This window comes from Lactuca serriola, chromosome 8 (assembly GCF_051521515.1).
Source record: "Lactuca serriola cultivar US96UC23 chromosome 8, Lser_US96UC23_V15, whole genome shotgun sequence".
Lineage (NCBI taxonomy): Eukaryota > Viridiplantae > Streptophyta > Magnoliopsida > Asterales > Asteraceae > Lactuca > Lactuca serriola.
The window spans coordinates 155,506,417-155,521,406 of NC_136415.1; the positions used below are offsets into that span (position 1 = coordinate 155,506,417).

General features: G+C 32.1%; 1 protein-coding gene across 1 annotated transcript; it reads left to right on the forward strand.

The window, feature by feature from the left end:
• The first annotated feature begins 6,224 nt into the window (after window positions 1-6,224).
• LOC145068881 (protein NRT1/ PTR FAMILY 8.1-like) lies at window positions 6,225-12,799 on the forward strand. Its single transcript, XM_079015847.1, has 5 exons — window positions 6,225-6,330; window positions 10,597-10,776; window positions 10,889-11,106; window positions 11,184-11,734; window positions 11,814-12,799. The coding sequence occupies exons 2-5, from the start codon at window positions 10,671-10,673 to the stop codon at window positions 12,649-12,651; spliced, it is 1,713 nt and encodes a 570-aa protein (XP_078871973.1). The 5' UTR covers window positions 6,225-6,330; window positions 10,597-10,670; the 3' UTR covers window positions 12,652-12,799.
• The last annotated feature ends 2,191 nt before the right edge of the window (window positions 12,800-14,990 follow it).

The following is a 14,990-nucleotide window of genomic DNA, read 5'->3' on the forward strand; positions in this document are numbered from 1 at the left end:
TTTTGTTGATGATTCCGGGACGTAATCATCCAAAGGGGGAATAATTGGAACATCCACATATTCAGGCTAATCAAATTAGATATAATAAGCGTTAAAAACGACCATTTTGATAGAAGATTATTTACGATAAATAATCTTAACCAAAGTTGTAGCATATGTAACAAGGATTTTGTGCATATAGAGAATGTCCAAATCTGACTTCATATGAGGAAGTTATGATTATTCGAAGTTTCAACATAGTCGTATATGGCTCAGATGCCAAAATTGAAATCGATTGATTATTGGGAAAACCAATATAAATGAGAATTCAAGATCTCGTCAATACCTATCCATTGATATAAAGACAGTCAAGAACAGATATCGTATGAAAAAGTTATGAATGTTATACGAATTTTAGTAGGCTAGCCTACGAATTTTTGAAGTTTCCCGAGTGCACCTCACCTAATAGAGGCATGAGGCGTATCTGTTATGTCATACTTTTAGCTACTTATTTGATTTCCACACCAACTCGGACATCCAATCTAGAGTTTCTATTTATTTTAGCCTATTTCCCCTTAGTTTTAAGAGACTGGATAAGCCGTGAGGTCCCTAAGAGCCTAACATCTAGTAGCTAGCAGGCCGAAGTTCTGCCAGCACAATTTCCGAACATCTGTCTAGGAAATCTCTGAAAGTTAGATTACACTCAATATTATTTTAAGTGTAATTTATATTTATATTTATAATTGTTATTATTAATTTATAAATAAGATTTATCATTAATACCAAGTCATTATACTGATTGATCTACTTACAGTAGATGTATCTAGAATGGTCACGTTGGCTAGGTTGTTGGATTTCATAAAAGCTATATGCTGAAATGGTCCTGCCTCCCAACTGTCCTGGTTGGTTGATCCTTACTTGATAGATCTTGATATAGACATTGGAATTGTTAGGGAACCTAGACTATCATTAGTCATAAGAAATGATAAACTAAGACATAATGATATTTGTACCTATGTCACGTTTGAGGAAAAAATAAAATACCAAGGCGAAGTTCTTCCTAAATTCAGAGGCATCAACTTTATCAAGTGAGTGTATAGTCCCTTTCATGAACATAATTTTAATACAAGTATTAATTAAAGTATTAACTAATTTATTAGAAAGTATATGTGAGCTATATGCTTATGCTCTGGTTTATGTGATAAAAAAATGTTTGAGGATATACTATATGTGATTCAGATATGATTTTATATATATTAAAAGATATACATCTATTATCGCATGATAACAATAATAAAAATATTATCAGAGAGAAAAATAAAAGTATATTAATGCCTAAATACTTTATGCTAGACATATACACTAAGATAGGATAGTGTTGTCTAGACAAAGTTCATATTGGGGGTTTAGTAGTTATGCCCGTTAATAAAGTTAAAACTTATTATAGATACCTAGTTCAACTAAGATTGATAGTGGGTAGTCTCATTTGGGATATGTGTGTGTAAGTTAGGAACAGAGAGCAGAGTTATGTTCCTTGACACTTTTAGGTGTTGATGGAACAAAATACGTACTGGAATATAAATCGTATTTCTTTTTGGATGACCAATAATGGTGGGTCCAGATCAGACAATTGTAACGGTATGTCTGCTTATTTAATGGTATGTTTGCTTATTCTTTTAGGTGACCAGGAATGGTGAGCCCAGACCAAGCAACTGTAATGGTATGCATGCATAATATTTTGGATTACCAGGAATGGTTGGTCTAGATCAGGCAACTGTAGAGCTATGTTGGGTCATCTTCTAGATGAAGAACACTTGATTATTCTAAACGATTTATCTGGCAGGATAATATTTCTTGATAATCATAAATTAGGAAATGTGGGGGTCGATTAGGGTGGGTATGTATAGGTATGAGGGTTTATAGATATCCAAGTCGAAGACACGCCTATATTTTGTTTGGTAATAGTTGGTTTTGTGGAGTTAATATATATATATATATATATATATATATATATTACAACATTGTGGGATTGAAATCCCTACATACTCACCAGGTTTTCCAACCTGCCCGACTTAGTTTCTTTGTGTCACATATAGCGATACAAACGTACTGATTGATAATGTAATTAACTGCTGAAAGATTTAAGAACTTCATAGGCTTCAAGAATATTGATGTACGGCCTCTTTATGCTTATGTTTCTATATCAGTTATGACATCCCAAATTTTTAATAATCAATGAAAAACATTTTCTTCGGAAATACTATTGTGGGACAAATTTCACATTTATAAAGATTACTCTGATTTAAAATAAGCATAAATAAAAACTTTTAAAAAGGTCGTAAATTTGGGAATGTCACACGAATACACAAATTTCAGTGGCATCGTCCCTATAATCATAACTCATACCTTCCTCATGTTTTTTTGTTTTGTTACATCCACTGCCACCTTGAAGTTTCTTCAAATCTGTGTAATAGGAACATACCCATCGCCTACTCTGAGTTCTTTATTCACTTTTTTATATTCATGTTTCTGATATTGGGTAAAAGTTGGAAATTATTTACCTTAATTTGATTAGAAGTATAAAAGAGTATGGATAAGATTCCAACGGCTTTTTTGTTCTAATATGGTATAAAAAGTGTTTGAGATATTGCCTGAATGACTAGGTCCAATATCTTTTACTATTGTTTTGTGTATTTTTATGAAGGTGGTTTAGTAATTAGCATTTGATCTCGGTACAAGAACATCCTATATTCCATTATTCTTATATATTATGAGTATAAATATCTTTCTTTAATAACAGGTTCATCATGTATGCCTTATAAGTTGATTGTAGGAACTTGTGTGCATCGCCTTTAGGTGAATATTGTTGTAATTCCCTGTAATTTCTGTTGATCCTAGATGCCACCACTATCCGAGATTCTAAACTCAGATTTCAGTCCAATATAAAGGTCTTTTTAATGATTTTGATTATGTTTAGATTGACCAATGTTTTGTTGTTGATTGTCTTCTAACATATGGAATCTAAAATCAAGTTGTTATTTGTATGTTACTTTTGAGTTCATTGTAGAGATTTGAAGATAATATGACTCTTTCTAGAGATTTGAAAAGTATATGAACTTTGTAGCAACTAAATTTTGAGCATGGAAGTTTTCTTAGAAAAATACTTTCTAACTTGAGTTTGTATATCTTTTTTCTATAGGAATGTGGAAAAAAAAACATATACGGAGGCTTAAAGATCGAATCAATGGTGATTGAAGCACTTGAAAAGGTAGGGGAGGTACTTTATTCCCTTTATTAGAAACGAAATAATACTTTCGAACTTGAGTTTTCTTTTGGTAAAAAAATTAAGTTTATTGCCTATATTATGTGAAAAGGTAATTCACGTGAGTGAAAGGAAGGTTTCTGAGCAGAAGGGCTATGTGCTATGCTAATTCAGGCTAAAGAGTTTTCCATCTAAGAATGCAAAATAACACTAATTTTTTCATCTGAGAAAGAAATTGTGAATGTGCCATATGTTTTAAATGAGACCCTTGAATCCAGCATACTTGTTTTAAAATGTGATGATATTGATGAAAAAAGAGGCTTTTTTAACATGTTAAAAGAATAAGAGAAAACAAGCACCCATAAAGATGGAGGTGGACAAAATTGTTGTAATGACTTGCAATAAGCCACAAACATATGTTGTGAGGAGGTAATAATATTCTATGGAAAACTCCTTTTCTTATTTGGAGTAACTTATAATTTTCATCTTCTATAGTAAAGTTATTGATTTAATCGATATTAAATCTCTCTTTGACAGTTGTTGATAATTTATCACGACTTATGACAAGGCTTTTAAAAAATGCAATAGGAGAGAGGGAACCGACTTTGCAGTAGGTTCATATTAGGGCAGAATGTCTATCTTCAATGGTAAGTAATTGTCAGATTTACCCTTTTTTGGTAAGAATGTAAGTAATTTGTAATTTTATCTTAGATAAGATTGAATTTGATAATAAATGTTAATAATTTTATATAATTAGTGTATTTCGGTTTTTTCATAATAAAAGAAAAAAAATACTGGAAATGAAAAATCCTTTTTTAGGAATGTTGAAATCCATGAAACATTGAATTTAAAGAATTCCAACAATATTAGATTTTTCAATTTGGCAATCAAACAAGCCACATAATGGAATCTCTAATTCCAATTCCAATTAACCAAACATGCCCTTATATTCATAAAGATTATTTATTCTCTATTTATTTGTAGGTGTTTTTTTTATTGGTTCAAGGTTATAGTATAGCTGGGAAGAGCACATAAGTATTTTTTTTTTCCTTGCTCATTCTCTCGCTGAAAGACCCTAAAGAAACTTCAAAATGTGGCTAATTATGATCAGGTGTGTATCCTTTTGTAGGCCTCTAACTTAAATTAAAAAACTCATTATCTTTCGGAACAAAATAATGTCTTTCTTTAATAACAAGTTATGAACAAAGAACCAGAGACATTATATAAAGATTTCATTGTATTAGTATTTAGGACCAATATTTAGTGTAGAAACAACATGCTACTTTCATTTCTAAGCGAAAAATAACATACTACTTTCATTTCAGAACTTAATCTCAATTAATAACCTCGGTAGAATGGATCCATTTGGAAATGGGTGAAAGCCCACTTCTATTAAAGGGTGTATTCTCTAATTGAAATTATGCATCTATCCGTTCACATAGAGAAGTATATATGAATGTCCTAAAACTTACTTTTTATCTTATTTAGATTAATGCAATAAATAACAATGTACATTTGTTGATTTGTTTATTATAGTATCCTACTTCTGTTTGTTCGTTTTACAACATTATACTTTGAAAATGTACCCACATTTCCAAAGTATAATGCCTTAATAACTAAACAGTTGAAATTAAGGCAAAAAAAATGAAAGCATGACACTATTAGTCTATAGTACACACACACACACACACACACATATATATATATATATATATATATATATATATATATATATATATATATATATATATATATATATGAAAATACATCATTATTTTTTACATTCAACCTTCGTTGATATGTATTAGTTCTCAATTATTTACATTTTTTTTATTCAGGGACTTCAAGGAACTGCTTCAAAAGAGGAACCGAAAATGATTGAGTAGTTACATGCCCAAAATATAAAAAATGAACTCATTGCATTGCCATTACCACCACTCACGAGACAAGCTATTGAACATTTGCAGCTTATATTGGTATATTAGGTAAGCTTTAGGGTTAATTTACTAAGTTCAACTTTTTTCTGTTTTATTTTTATCTTTTTTGTTTGTTTGTTTGTTTGTTTGTTTGTCATCAAAAACAAACTATTTATTAAGTTGTATACAATCTATGTGAAATCCGTTATGACACAATACCACAAAAATAAAAACAATAAAAAAATCGTCCTGAGGCGAAACCCGAGTTTTCCTCCTAGTTTAAATGTAAAAATTGTAATAAACGTATATTAATATCATTAATACAACTTTATTCTAATTTCGAATTTTCTAAATTAAAGCCCAATTATTTTTCTTTGTTGATTTATTTAAATCTTTTGTTTAAGTTATAAAAAAAAAGCACTTCAATTTCAATAATTTAATATTTTTTTTTATTATACTTATAAATTCAAACTCCTAAATGTTTAGACCTTCATATGAATTATTATTATTTTTTAAATAAAATCATATAATATACGAATCTTAGGGTTTAAAGATATTATTTATTTAGATAATGAGCTGAAATATGTAGTATAATTCGTTGAAAAAACTACTTTTTGACATAAATTTAAAAAAATTATAAAACAAATAAATATTTAATTTGTGTTAATGATATATTTGTCCTTTTGCTAATAAAACCCTTTCCATATATATAATGGAAACTTAATTTCAAAATTGCAGTTAATGCACGTAGAATTTAATTTTGATATTCTTAATTTAGGCAATAAACTGAAGTACGTTTCTATAATTCGTCTGAAAAAAACTATTTTTTGACATAAACTTACATAAAAAAAATGTAAAACAAATAAATACAGTATTTAATTTGTATTAATGATATATTTGTCATTTTGCTAATTAAACCCTTTATATCTTTTTTTTTTTAATATTTAGAAGTACAGATATATTGGAAATTTAATTTCAAATTTGCAGTTAATGGAATTTAATTTTGATAATTATCGTATCATATATTTCGTTAAACTTGATAAGCATTAAAGCAGTAGAATCCATAAAAAGATAACACACTAGTGTGTCTCTCTTTCTCTCTCACATTCCTCCGACGTTCTCCCCGCTCACCGCCGTCAGTCCGCTGCCATACGCTTTGCGATCTCACTAAAGGTCAGTTTCTAATCTATCCTCCTCCCTCTTTTCAGTGGCCTTCCAAGAATTATGGTTTTCTTTCGATTAATCTTCTTGTTGTCTTAAATGTGTGTCAGCATGCATGTGCGTATAGACACACAAACATACGATCCAATGAGTGGGGTTAATTTTTAGTATATTTGATAGACTCTTAATTTCCTACTCTTGTTATGCGATCAATAGAAATGGATCTACTATATCAATACATGTTCTTGAAAAAGATTCATTTTATAATTCTCTTGGATTTGTTAAACGACTGAAAAAATAACCCTAAAACTATGAGTTGGAATCAGTCTGCTGATCTATCGACAAAATAGTGAATTTTTCGTATCCAGGGCAACTGATTTTACAATTTATATATTTTTTATGATAGTTTATACGTGGCAATGTTTATAAACAACTCAAACAATATGTTATGTCTATCGAAAGAGTTTTTGATCTGGCTCTCTTGTCAACATATCCCAAGGTTGATTTATTGCATACATTTGTTAAAACATCCTCTCTATAAACTATTGATTTTTTTTTTTTTTTTTTTTTTTTTTTTTTTTTTTTGTGGTTTGTTATACTTTCATTCAAATTGCCAAATGCTATTTTGTGGTTATTTTAAATTAATTTTTTTTTCTATATGTAATTTTATAAGTTTTTCTATTTTATTAAATTCTATATAATATTTTAATATTTTTTTCTTTTTTTGTCATTTGTTATACTCTCATTCAAATTGCCAAATGTTATTTTGTGGTTATTTTAAATTAATTTTTTTCTATATGTAATTTTATAAGTTTTTCTATTTTATTAATTTTTATATAATATTTTAATATAATAATTACAATAAATGTAGTAATAAATAAATATTAATTTCACTAATAAGCTTACCTTTTAATTTCAAATTTTTCAAAATTAAAGCTCATTAGTTTATTTTTTTATTTAAATTATTTGTTTAAATGTAAAAGATAAAAATCATTTCTATTATAATAAATCATTATTTTTATATTTTCTTATAAATTCAAAGTTCTTAAATATTTTGACTTTTATATTTAACTTTATTTATTTTTAATATAACTCATGTAATACATGAGTCTCACAACTAGTGTTTAATATCTTTAAGTTGATAAGTTAATTTCAACTCCTTTTCCTCTTAAAAACGTTACAGGGAAATTGACTTATTAAGATGATTAAATTTTCGGTTTGTTCACATCTGGATAACTTTTTTTTGTACACATCTAGTTAACGAACTTTTTGGAGTGTTCACATATGACCAACTGTAACAACAGGTTACATCCGGTTATAATGGTCATATGTGAACAATTACCAAATAATTCGGTATCTAGATGTGTATAAAAAGAAGATAGTTCCCTAGATGTAAAAAAACCAGAAAGATATGAGTAAATGACACGAATGGTCCCTGTGGTTTAGGATAATTTGTGTGTTTGGTCCCTAATTTATTTTTTTTACTCGAATGGTCCCCACTGTTTATTTTTGTTGCACACTTGGTCCTTGTCTTTCCTAAAAAGACTATTGTGTCTTTGTTAATTTATTTTTTAATTAATTTCCTTATCTATGTATTTACTTTTTTTATATATTTAAAAAAAAATTAATAAGCCCCACATATCTGTGTCTCTTCACCCTAAACCTGAAAGCACATTCGAAAATTTTATCTGTGTCCTACTAGTCATCATCTCATCTCTCATCCTCCTCAACTTCTATTTGCTTTCCATCTTTAATAACATCGACGTATTCACCATTCCTTCTTTTTTCGATCCATCTTTAGTAAAAAACTTTGTTTACGACAACATTAATAAAGCGGAGGATCTTCTGTCATTATTGGTGTAATTTGTCACGAAGTCGTTGGTAGGTGTTTGTTGAAAGTGAAGTTTTGCAAAGGTCACTTGAAGTTTTGCAATCATCATCTGTCAATAATGATTGGGTAAAAGACTTTGTTCACTTGTGTTGTTAATTGTTTGTTCCTACCAGAATGATTGCCGCCATCCTTTGTTCATCATGATAGATTCACGTCCCCACCCCAAGAATTTTCGGTCTTTTCCCTCCCATATTCTATTCTTCTATTGATCTTTTATAGCAGAAACAAGATCTCCTTTTTTTTATATCCGAAGGTCTAATATCCTTTTACTAATTGATGAAACCATCTCATCACCCTACCTCTTATCCATTGCAACTTGTCGGTTCACCCAATGTCACATATTTTAAGTTGGACTCTTTTGGTCCCGTTTGTCATTCTATTACTCCCTTAAGGCTTATGCCAATTCTGTATGTGCTCCACATCATCAAAAGGACAAGAAGGTCAAGGTTGGGAAGGGATATCGTGGCGTGGTCGTGGAGGTGACTGCAAGTCCAATGCAAACCAACATTTGGACACCTTGAAAATACTATGTTGTGTTTGGAAATGGTCGAAGTAGTTGAACAGGAGGACCATGATGACTATAGCCCTTGGTAAAGTTACCAAAGACGAAAATGATTATAGATGATTGGTTACCGAGGGACGGTTTTGTTTTCATAAGCGGGTATGACAAGGAAAAGTGGGCAACTGTACAGGGCCAAAATTTCTTTTATATATATTATGTAATTGTGATCGAATGGTTTGATTTTTTATACCTTTATCCAACATACATCAAAGATAGCACTCTCATGAGCAAGCCAAGCCACTCACATAGCCTGGCTTTATCTGCTAAATAAATCAAAACTTCTAAACTTCAGTATAGTGGAAAGAGGTATTTACTCTGCAATATGTTTGGTAAATGGATATTAATCGCGCATTTCCAAGCGACTATAGGACATATCATTTTATTCGGTTGATTAGATTCATCACCATAAATAACAAGTGTAACTTTGGAAAATTAAGATTCCAAAATCGGCTCTTTTTAGAATCATGTGTATATAGTGCCAAACATGTCAATATACATTTTTGTGTAAATGTGGAATTTACAAAAATGTGGAATTTATCAGACTATGAGTTACATTAGGTAAACCTAATGTTAAAATTAACTTCAAATCGAAATAACTGAAAGACTAAGAGGTCTCATCTTAGCCTCACGAGGCCACTTCAAAGTCGCTTCAAACATACATGGAAGAATCACAATAGCAGTGATTCTAATTTTCGATGACCATGTATATTAGTCGCTGCCTCACGAAATCAAATTGAAGTCACATGGAAGGGAAGGATCAGATGGTTGATGTGGTTGGTCCAAGCGGCTTGCTTGATGTTTCATCTCCATCTTCAGGCCGTGTGAATGGCTGAGGCGGTCAGTTTGCTCGTTGCCTCCTGAGACCGTGACAAGGCCGCCTGATTAGTGATCAAAAAACATTAGATTCAGATTTGCAAAGCTGGTCAAAAGGAGATGAAATAGATTTTAGATTTGAAACAGCGAGGATGAAGCTGAGAGGAGACGAAATAGATTTCAAAAATAGTTTCCGCTTAGTTGCAAAAGGTCCAATTTTATGTATTTGTTCTTCTTCATCAATAAGAACCCATGTTAATGGGGTAACATTGTAGAGAGAGAGGTCCGGGAAATGATGAATTAGGCCCACTTGAACGAGGTGGAAAAAATATAACCGGATTACCCCTTCAAAACTTCAAAAAGGACGTAATCAACCCGACAAAAACAAGTTTGTTCCCTCATGAAGTCACAAAAATACTTTAGGGATTAAATGGAACAACCATAGAAACTTCGTAAGACATTTGTGTCATTCTCCCTAATCTATAATAAAGTCATAGAAGTATTGAAAAACTCTTTAAGTTAAACAATTGAAAAAAAACAGTTTATTTAAATTTTAGTTTATTTGCAGACATTAAAAAACAAACGGTCTTTCTTCTTTCAGACTGCAGAGGTTTGGTCCACCTCTTCAACTGCAGATGTGGTCCATAGACTAAAAATTCTATATAATTGAATTCTTCTTAAATGAAGCATAATACAATATGTATCTATAATCTACTTAATTATTTTAATTCTAGAAGGTTAACGAATGAGAATATATGTTTATAATCGTTTGAAAACATTTGAAGATTGATTTTTTACATAGGTCAATGCAGATCATATTTGGACGTTTTTTTTTCTTTATCAATTTCTTTTTGAATCTTATAGACTCTATGATGTTATTTGTTATTTGGATATACAGAATATTTTAGTATTTTATGCAAATGTAAGTCCTCCTTATCATAAAATCCTGGCTTTGTCCCTGTATAAATCCAATATTGTTTAACAACTCTATGAACAAGCTTTATTCTTGTAGTGTTGATGTAGTGCCTTGTCCTCCAACTCAAACAAACAGAAAATTAATCAATCTTGTGAGACATCGAAGATTCAATGACAGACGACGATATCTATACGAATGATGGAACTGTTACACTTAAGAACGAACGTGCTATCAAGAAAAAGACTGGAAACTGGAGAGCTTGCCCATTCATTCTTGGTATGCTATATATATCTACAGATTTGTATGCCCACACTAAATATATACATATATTATTCTGGTTTATTTCTTTTCAAGTTTTACTAGATACACTTAATTATTCGTTGTGTAGGGAATGAATGTTGCGAAAGGTTGGCTTACTATGGAATGAGTACCAATTTGGTGAACTATCTAGCAGACCGTCTTGACCAAGGAAACGTACGTGCATCCATCAATGTTACAAATTGGTCAGGAACATGTTATGCAACACCATTGCTTGGAGCTTTCTTAGCTGATGCATACTTAGGAAGATACTGGACAATTGCAGTTTTCTCCATTATCTATTTCTTTGTAAGTCAGTTTAAGTTTCTTATCTTTAAGACTATCTTCTCTATAACTATGACTGACATTTACGCGATTTTGTGTAGGGAATGACACTCTTAACCCTATCTGCATGCGTCAAAGGACTAGAGCCAACTTGCAATGACACCGGATGCCACCCAACATCAACCCAAACTGCAGTCGCCTTTATGGCTCTCTACTTGATTGCTTTAGGAACTGGTGGCATCAAACCATGTGTGTCATCTTTTGGGGCTGATCAGTTCGATGAAACTGATAAATCCGAGAGGAAAAAGAAGAGTTCTTTTTTCAATTGGTTCTATCTTTCCATCAACATAGGTGCACTTTTTGCGTCGTCCATTTTGGTTTGGATACAGATGAATGTAGGGTGGGGTTGGGGGTTTGGTGTTCCAGCTGTCGCTATGGCTATTGCTGTTTGCTTTTTCTTTTCAGGGAGTCCTTTGTACAGGATTCAAAAGCCTTCAGGAAGTCCTCTTGTTAGGATTTTTCAAGTGATGATAGCGTCACTTCGAAAGTTTAATGTCAAAGTCCCTAACGATAAATCACTTCTTTACGAGACTTCTGATACAGAATCCCAGATTGTAGGAAGTCGTAAGCTTGAACACACCGATAAATTCAGGTACTATATATATGTCAACCCATACAATTTATGACATTATGAATAATTCTACATGTTAAATGTAAAAAATATGATGCAGGTTTCTGGATAAGGCTGCAGTGGAGACCGAGTCAGATCGCAATAAGGAAGTGAACAATCCTTGGAAACTATGCACTGTGACTCAAGTCGAAGAGCTCAAATCCATCATCAGGATACTCCCCATTTGGGCATCAGGGATCATATTTGCTGCAGTTTACAGCCAAATGAGCACCATGTTCGTCTTGCAAGGAAACACCATGGACCAACACATTGGTCCAAAATTCAAGATTCCATCTGCTTCACTTTCGCTTTTTGACACTCTTAGTGTCATCTTCTGGGCTCCTGTTTACGAGCGCCTAATCATCCCCATTGCCAGAAAGTACACCCGCCATGAACGAGGCTTCACACAGCTTCAACGAATGGGTATCGGTCTTGTGATCTCCTTGTTTGCCATGATGGCCGCTGCTGCCTTGGAGATGTACCGGTTGAACTATGTCCGGAAAAACAACTTGTACGATGCTGAAACAATCCCCATGAGTATCTTCTGGCAAGTCCCACAGTATTTCTTGGTTGGGTGCGCTGAGGTGTTTACGTTCATTGCGCAGATTGAGTTCTTTTATGATCAGGCGCCGGATGCAATGAGGAGCTTGTGTTCTGCATTGTCACTGACGACGATTGCGGTGGGAAATTATCTGAGCACAGTGCTTGTTACAGTGGTGGCGAAGATGACGACCAAGAATGGAAAGCCTGGGTGGATCCCTGACAATTTGAATGAAGGGCATCTTGATTATTTCTTTCTGTTGTTATCAGTTTTGAGCTTGTTGAATTTGTTGGCTTATGTGGGTATTGCCAAGTGGTATACTTACAAGAAGGTTAGTGGCTACCCAGATGGACTTTAATTTTCTAGTAATGTTGAGTCAAGTCGTATTGTTTATAACTGTAGGTAGGATGGTTTCTAGTTTCCTGATTATCAAGATAAGTTCTCTTTTTTTGGTTTGTTATTAATATTCGTTGTAAGATTTTGGTATTAACTATTTTATTAGAATTGAGATGAGATTGATTTGAAAACAACATATTATCTTCGGTTACACAAACAAGCAAATCGAGTCACAATTGTGGCATCTAAGTCTCATACTAGAACTATAGAATGAAATCTTGGATCATATATCAGATACTGTGTACGTACTAATAGCAAGGCTAATTTTGTCTTTTTATTTTGAATATAATTTTTTTTAAACTCTAAAAATTGGTTAAATTACAAAATATCTTAGTTATGGCAAACGAGCAATAAGTTGCATCGCTAAGCCTTTTTGTATGGTAAAGTTTAATTTTTTTTAAGACTACATTCATAGATCTAGGGGATATAACATTGTTATGCATGATCCATTGGACTCTATTAAGAAGCTCTAATGCATCCGGTATGAAAAAACTAAACGTATCAAATGCAAATGATATAAACATTTGTTGATTTTTCATGCACGATTTCTCATTCATTTTTGGTAGCAACTTTTAAAGCAGTTTGTCTCGTCGTTAAACTCCTAGCCCTCAAGCCCACGGGAGGGGATACCCCTGTAAGGTCCATACATACGTGTTTTTCTTCGATCCATCCAAAAATCAAAACATCAGTCGGTCTATGGGTTGACATTCTTTCTATTGGGTCTCAAAAAATTCACATGAATCGCTTTCTTGGCGGAAACATCGACACACTTATATATGGCAAACAAAACATCCCTAATTATAGCATGCCTATATTTGAACCCCGAGAGTTCTTTACATGAACTGCATGTTTTTCAAAAGAGTCCAAACATGTCTTGCGGCATAGACATATCTCATCAGTTGAGAATATTGGGATCATGAATCGGTAAAAGTTAGACATACAAGTTATAGAATGGTTTGTGGAGGACATTTAGAAACCGATTTGTTTATCAATACAACAAAATATTATTGCTATATTATTATATTCAAGTATATGTATACAATGCCTATAATATAAATAAAAACTTAAATATTACAAATATTAAAAGAACGGAACTTATGTAATTCAATAAAAGTTAGACATACACACTATACAGCATTTACATAAAAAAATATTAATTTAACACGATTCGATTTTCTATCTGGTAGTAAAATAGCACTCGTGTTTACATTGAACCTTCTTTTCCCCATTGTGCATTGTACCCGGCTAACAATAAGGCTACGGGGAGTTGATTTGGCAATGCATCGGCAAGACAGCTCGGAAAACATTGCCCCTTTAGCTCGGGCATCTAACTCACTAACAAACTTAAGATGAGAAATGAAATTATTTTCAATTTCAATTTGTTTTCCCACGTTTCAAAAATTATCCTTTTTTTTTTTTCAAAATTACAAATTTCAAATTATTTTTCTACCAAAATGAATACCAACAACTATCTTGGTTTTTCACCACCCTCAAACCTTCAATATTCATCTCTTTCAAACTGTCAACACTCATTAAATACCTTTCAAAATGTCTTCCTCAAATGTTCAACCCGAATCCTCGATTGTATCTTGGATCACAATAGAAGAGCCGACTTTGACCCATGCATGGGTCAATGTATCAGCAGACCTAACGGTCGGTATCAATGAAAGTACTGAGTCATCTTTTTGGAATAAAATCACCTAACATTTCCTCGATAAAATTATGAACCGACTGTTAAGGGTTTAAGCACTTCAACAACTTGATAAACGATTTCACACATAGTAATAATGCAATCGAAAACAAAGACACAATTAATTTATGTGGTTCACACGATCATTGCCTATGTCCATGGTGAACATGATAGAGATTTTTATTATTCTTGTCATAAAAGGCTTCAATACAATGATGTTGTTACACAAATTCAGTGAGTATAAATACTAGTTATTGACCCAAAATTGCCAGTATGGCCAAACCCAAAAAATGCTAAGTAAACTAGATATCACGTGTTTTGATGTCGTTTCTGATAAAGGGACCCATGTTTATTCTACCTAATGGCTATAGCGTAAAAGGTAAATCAGTCTCCAAAACTTAACATCAAGGTCTCTACCAAAGCACTATCAAATCTACACCAAATAGAAAAACACGCACAAAGTGGGAATAGAGTTTGACAACATGTTTAATAAAGTGAGACGTGATTGGCAAAATGGTGAAAACGATGGAATGATGTTAAATACTGCTCTTGTAATTTTTCGCCAAGAAAAGAACAAACATTTCCGTTATGTAGACTTTCAGCAAGTTGTT

What these genes read in the sequence shown, in the direction of transcription:
- LOC145068881 (XM_079015847.1), top strand. Translation starts at nt 10,671, where the DNA reads ATGACAGACGACGATATCTATACGAATGATGGAACTGTTACACTTAAG. An exon ending in TCTCCATTATCTATTTCTTT is followed by an intron (nt 11,107 to 11,183) that starts GTAAGTCAGTTT and finishes GATTTTGTGTAG; the next exon opens with GGAATGACACTCTTAACCCT. An exon ending in GAACACACCGATAAATTCAG is followed by an intron (nt 11,735 to 11,813) that starts GTACTATATATA and finishes AATATGATGCAG; the next exon opens with GTTTCTGGATAAGGCTGCAG.